The sequence below is a fragment of the Quercus suber genome, unplaced genomic scaffold (genome assembly GCF_002906115.3).
Source record: "Quercus suber isolate HL8 unplaced genomic scaffold, Cork oak 2.0 scaffold_54, whole genome shotgun sequence".
Lineage (NCBI taxonomy): Eukaryota > Viridiplantae > Streptophyta > Magnoliopsida > Fagales > Fagaceae > Quercus > Quercus suber.
The window spans coordinates 48,043-54,217 of record NW_027069519.1 but is presented as its reverse complement, the minus strand read 5'-3'; the positions used below and the strand labels follow the sequence as shown (position 1 = coordinate 54,217).

Sequence of the window (6,175 nt, the reverse complement as noted above, 5' to 3'; positions counted from 1 at the left end):
GTTCACAATTTCTTACTATAATTATAATACGAATGAAAAAAAAGTGATGAATTCATATAAAAATGATGGTTAATTATTCATAATATATCACGTTAGAATTGTGGTATAAAAATTGTAAAATAATTTATGATTTTAGAATTACTTTTATTACGAGGACTGCTCTAATTGAAAGTTCTAAAGAATATTCCATAGTGTGAAAAAACCCATTATATTTTTAGATTTTGATTACAACTGATTATGTTGTTTTTTAATTTTATACGGGGCGGATGTGGCTGAGTATTGCACCAGTGTTAGAGGATTAGTGCTAAGGTTGCCAGAGGCCATATCAGAGAGCCTGGGCCCAGAAAGAGACAGCATTGAAAAGGCTTTAGGCAAGCAGGGTCAACATATGGCATTGAATTATTATCCACCTTCTCCACAGCCAGAGCTTACTTATGGGTTGCCTGGTCATACTGATCCTAACTTAATCTCAATTCTTCTTCTAGATGATGTGCCTGGATTGCAGGTCTTAAGAAATGGCAAATGGATTGCTGTCAATCCTATCTCCAATACCTTCCTTGTCAACATTGGTGACCAAATGCAGGTACAATTACAGCCCTAGCTACTTTTTAATACTGTTATTATTTTATTACAAGTTTGGTTGAACTTATTTTCATCTCAAAAAGGAATATATAATTTTTTTAGAGTATCAATTTTTTCGAAGGATATTTTTATACAATAAACAAGATAAACTAATATGCATCATACCTTAAAAGGATTAAATTATTCGAGTTATAATTGAGGTTTCTTTTAATTGTTTATACAACAAACTTGATCTTTTCTTTGCATCAGGTACTTAGCAATGATCAATACAAGAGTGTGCTTCATTGAGCTGTTGTGAACTGCAACAAAGAGTGAATATCAATCCCAACATTCTACTGTTCATCAAATGATGCTCTAATAAGACCTGCTAAGGATCTTATAGACAATACTCACCCTACAGTCTATAGAAATTTTACATATGCAGAATACTATAAGAAATTCTAGAACAAAGGACTTGCAACTAAATGTTGTTTAGACATGTTCAAAACATCAAGTGCTTGACCTATAATGTACAATTCCTAGAACATGCTTGTCCTGTTAAAATGGCGATTTAGTTACTTAAATTTATCATTTCTAATTAGTTTCAAAATTTTAAAATATGTAGTAATATATCATGTCATTGGTCTGATCTTTTGATCTTTAGATAAAGTTGTAATGGCTCTCAAAAATGAATAAATTCCCTCCATCTTTCGTCTATTTGTTTGTTCAGTTTTAAAAGGTTGATCTTAAGTTCAGTTTTTAAACAATTTATATTTCTGGTGCAAATCTACTAAATTGTACCTATGATGCATCTGACTTACTAGTTCACCAAAGTTAAAATATCCGAGTCATTGACTAAAAGCTGAACTAATAACCAAATATCATGAGTTAGTGGTTAAACCTAACCTTTTTTCACACCTTACTAAGATAGCAAGTTTTAATTGGAGTAAGATTAGTCAAATTAACACCTGTGAAAAACTTTGTATCCTTGGACTTTTTGATATGTTATTCAATTGATTGTGATTTTCTTCTTCAATTTGCCATCCAATAAGCCTTGTCATCACCTATCTATATCTATATATATCTAAAAGCTGAAATGTAGCGTTTAATGCTGCTACGCGTCTGTTGAACCACATTGGCGCCACATCATCAACCTATTTTCAATATTTTCTCTCACCTTTTTAATTATTTTTATCCTTATTAATTTTCTACTTTACAATTACACATTCTCTAACATTTACTTACTTTTATCTTTTTATCTCTCCACTATTCTATACCTTATCCTTACAATTTCTCCATCTCTTCATCTTCTTTATATTTTGACTCTTCTTCTCCCCATTTTTTTTACTATAAAAATATGTTATTTTCTCTTCCATTCAATCCATATTTTGCTCACACAAAAAGGTGAATTCTCTCTCTCTCTCTCTCTCTCTCTCTCTCTCTCTCTCTATATATATATATATTATATATTCTTTCTTTTGGTGGATTTCTAATTTAGATTGTTGAATTTTTATGTTCAACTCTTAAGGTTGATATGATTTGGTTATATTCTAATTTTTATATTTTTATATTTTCTTTGTTTGTTATATGTTATCCTATGAAATTACAAAATAATTTAATGTTATTCTATTACATAATATGACTTGAATAATTTGATGTTTACAACTATACATTTTCTTTTGAATGTTCTTCTACTCATTTTCTTTTATATAATTTTGTGATTTATCTTACATTCTCTTCCAAAAAATAGGTGATTATCTCTCTCTCTCTCTCTCTCTCTCTCTCTCTCTCTCTCTCTCTCATTAATTATTTCTTGCAACTTTAGATGATTTTTTTTCTTTTTTCTTTTTTTGTCCCTACTTTGGATGATACACTTTGGTGGTGTGTTTTTTGAGTTATTTATCACATGTACTCTTATCTCTCTTATAGTTTTGGTTTGAGTTAATTTTTAGATTTTTTTAGAAGTGAAAATTTGAGTTTATATCAAAATATAATCTACATGATTATGTATTTGAATGTGTCTAAAAAATTATTTGAGTATTACCAATCGTAAATTTGTGATGAGGTTTGTTTATCATAATAATTTTCTTAAGAGAATGAGAAATTCAAATAATTAATTTTGGAACTTAAAAATTTTAGTTGTAGAAAAAATAAACCATAACACACTATACTAAAATTTGAATAATATAGATTACTTGAAAAAGAATAGTATTCCTATTTTTTATCATGAAAAAAATAAAGGAATAATATCAATCAAATGCACCTAAGTTTTTAAAAAAAAAAAAAAACTCAAAAGAATAGAATGATATATTTGTAGAGATGGAGAGATAATTTTTTTTTTGAGAGAGTTTCAACCTATGACGTCCGCTCCTAATGATGCTCTTTATCATCAAACCAAGACACCAATTGATTTTTGATGGAGAGATAATTTTAGAAAGGGTAAAATAATATCTTAAATACATTTTGGAGAATAAATTATACATTATATCACGTTACAGAATAGTTTTATATTCCTACGCATTACGTAGGTATGCCACTAGTGTTAATTAATTTTGAAGATTAAAAAAGAACCTGGTGCAAGTCAAGCCGCCCAACGACAGCAGAAGGGGCCAGAACTGTGACTTTTTGAACACCAAGTTCTGATTTCATGGTTATCAATTGACAAAGTTACAGTGATCTGGTCAGCTACCTAGCATACTCAACCTGGTTCATCAGTTTCTGTTTGACACCAAATCCACACCATGAGCTCCAAGGAAAGCCAGATTGATGCATTCACCAATGGAGAGGACAGTCTTTCCCAGTATGCAATGCAACTGGCTACTGCATCAGTGTTGCCCATGGTATTGAAAGCAGCAATAGAGCTTGGTGTGCTTGAGATTTTGGATAGAGCTGGTCCTGGAGCACTTCTTTCTACTTCCCAAATAGCATCCCAGCTACCCACTCACAGCAATCAAGACAAGTCTTTGCTTCTTGATTGCATGCTCAAGCTTCTTGCTAGCCACTCTATACTCACTTGTTCTATTGCCACCCATCAGCATGATGGCCAAGTTTCCAGGCTCTATGGTCTGGCACCTGTTTCCAAATACTTCATCAAAAGCAAGGATGAATTTGGAGGATCACTTGCACCCTTCTTAGATTTGTTCCAGGACAAAGTCACGATGAATATCTGGTATTGCTAGCTAACAAAATGATAAAACTTCCCTTAATATCATCATTTAGTAACATTTTCTATTTAGTACTTTGACCTTTACAGTTTTACTTCAATAATCAAGTTAGTCTTTAAGAAATAATTCTTGTCAATTTAGCCCATTTTATCAAAGTAAGAGAATATGGTCGTTTTTGTCCAAATCAGCTAGTAAATGAAATCATTTGTATATATACATATATAATACTCATCAAACAACAAGACCTATTATAATTTATCTGGAGCATCTCATAAATGTTGACATTTAAAAATTAAATAAAAATAATGTTTAAACAGAGTTGTTTGTTAACAAATTTGGACAGAAAGATCAAATTGATTCATTTTCACAAGGTGGGAAACTAAATTGATATAAATTTGACAATTGAAAATAGAAGTCTGAATTTTAGAAATTTTAATGATAGGAATCACAACAGGTGCTTAACAAAAGCTAGAACTTTCTTTATTATCATCATCCTACTATCTTCTTCTTCTTTTTTTTCCTTTTGTAAGAGGTCTAATGTTAAGTATCACAACAGGTACCATTTGAAAGATGCAATTTTGGAAGGAGGAATTCCATTTTCCAGGGCTTATGGGATGGAAGCAAATGAGTACGCTAGGAAGGATGACAAATTCCGTGAAATTTTCATGGGCTCAATGAAAGATTTTAACCCATTAGTTATGAAGAAGATTCTTGAGAAATACGAGGGCTTTGAAGGTTTGAAGTTGCTGGTGGATGTAGGAGGTGGTGATGGCACTCTCCTTAACATGATCATCTCCAAGTACCCTACCATAAAGGGTGTCAACTTTGACTTGGCCTCTGTTATAGAAAAGTCACCCTCCTATCCTGGTATGAATTTCAATACTTGGGTTTCATCAACTAACCATTTCTAACTTAATAGGAAAAATACTATTCTTGTCTTGTGTCATGCATTGATTCAAACCAAACCTAAAGTGGATTAGTATTGAATTCATGGTGTTCAAGATCTATATTCAATGAGTGACTCAGTGACCTGCAGATGCTCCTACTTCATGCTAGGGCTAGCCCAAGACAAGACTTGTTCCATTTTAATACTAAGAGGTCAGTCATGTTAGGCTCAACCTTAAGTTAACATGAAAAAATAAAGTGAATTTGAAGTGGGACACTCAATTGTATCAAAGGGGAGTCACTAGTATGGCATTTGATGAATCTTGCTCTCAAATTAATTTACTTTCATATTTTACTGTGTAAATTCGTGGGAGGTTTATTGTTGCAGGTATCGAGCACATTGCCGGAGACATGTTTGTTAGTATTCCAAAAGGAGATGCCATTTTTATGAAGGTAGGTTCATTACAATTGAACCCAACACATATTATCTAAATCCCTCTCTAACACACCGATTAATGAAGATTGTATTTCCCCCATAAGTACTAATTAATGATGTATAACTATAAACTGAGTTCTAAGAGTTGGTCTTTGGAATTCCCATGGTACTACAGAGAACAACAAACATAGATTAGTGATTTGTTGGTTGTACATTCTGGACATTTTTCAACTGACATTGTGATTTGTATGAGACAGTGGGTACTTCATCATTGGGACGAGAAACAATGCTTGAATGTATTAAAAAATTGCTATGAAGCACTACCAGACCAGGGAAAAGTGATAGTAGTAGATATGGTGATTCCAGAAGCCCCTGCAACTACTGGTGATGATAAAAGCTTGTTTCAGTTATATTCGTTCCTGATGAATACAAACCCTAAGAGAAAGGAGAGGACAGAAAGAGAGTTTGAAAGATTGGCAAAAGATGCAGGATTTTCGGGTATTCAAGTGGCATGTTGTGCTTATAATTTTTCAGTTGTGGAATTCTACAAAAATATGTAACATATAGTCATCAAATGTTCTACAATTGCATCAGCAGACATCAATAAAATGTTCCCTAAAACATGTACCGTATGAATGATAAAAATGCATAGAACCTCTGTGGACTCTTTTGTTAGAGGCAAAAGCGGCAGGATTTTAGGGTATTAAAGTGGCATGTTGTACTTATAATTTTCATTTCCGGAGTTCTACAATAATATGTAACATTTAGTCATGACAGGTTCTATAATTGCAGCAATAGACATCAGTAAAAATAAAATGTTCTCTAAAGCAAGTACCACACCAATGATAAAAATGCAGATCAAACCTCTGCTGAGACTCTGCTCATCATGCCACTACACACTACAATACTAACCAGTACACAGGTACCTATTTAGTAATCTCCCACTAAACCCCACTTTGGGGTTACAAACTTCATACAAACAGCCATTGCTCATGATCCCTATTAATACACGGCGCTACATTGAAGACAACAGATGGCCTGAACAAAGATCCAGAGTGGATATAGATATCCACGGCATCTCCATAATGCCACCAAATCAAAAAAACAAAGCAGCAGGCCAATACCAAAT

General features: G+C 32.6%; 1 protein-coding gene and 1 pseudogene across 1 annotated transcript; both read left to right on the top strand.

The window, feature by feature from the left end:
* Positions 1-256: 256 nt before the first annotated feature.
* On the top strand, positions 257-1,083 carry LOC111999741 (protein DMR6-LIKE OXYGENASE 2-like; annotated as a pseudogene).
* Positions 1,084-3,117: 2,034 nt separating this feature from the next.
* On the top strand, positions 3,118-5,817 carry LOC111999738 (caffeic acid 3-O-methyltransferase 1-like). Its single transcript, XM_024031862.2, has 4 exons — positions 3,118-3,730; positions 4,282-4,592; positions 4,999-5,063; positions 5,304-5,817. The coding sequence occupies exons 1-4, from the start codon at positions 3,303-3,305 to the stop codon at positions 5,604-5,606; spliced, it is 1,107 nt and encodes a 368-aa protein (XP_023887630.1). The 5' UTR covers positions 3,118-3,302; the 3' UTR covers positions 5,607-5,817.
* Positions 5,818-6,175: the final 358 nt, after the last annotated feature.

What these genes read in the sequence shown, in the direction of transcription:
- LOC111999738 (XM_024031862.2), top strand. Translation starts at nt 3,303, where the DNA reads ATGAGCTCCAAGGAAAGCCAGATTGATGCATTCACCAATGGAGAGGAC. An exon ending in AAAGTCACGATGAATATCTG is followed by an intron (nt 3,731 to 4,281) that starts GTATTGCTAGCT and finishes GTATCACAACAG; the next exon opens with GTACCATTTGAAAGATGCAA. An exon ending in AAAGTCACCCTCCTATCCTG is followed by an intron (nt 4,593 to 4,998) that starts GTATGAATTTCA and finishes TTATTGTTGCAG; the next exon opens with GTATCGAGCACATTGCCGGA.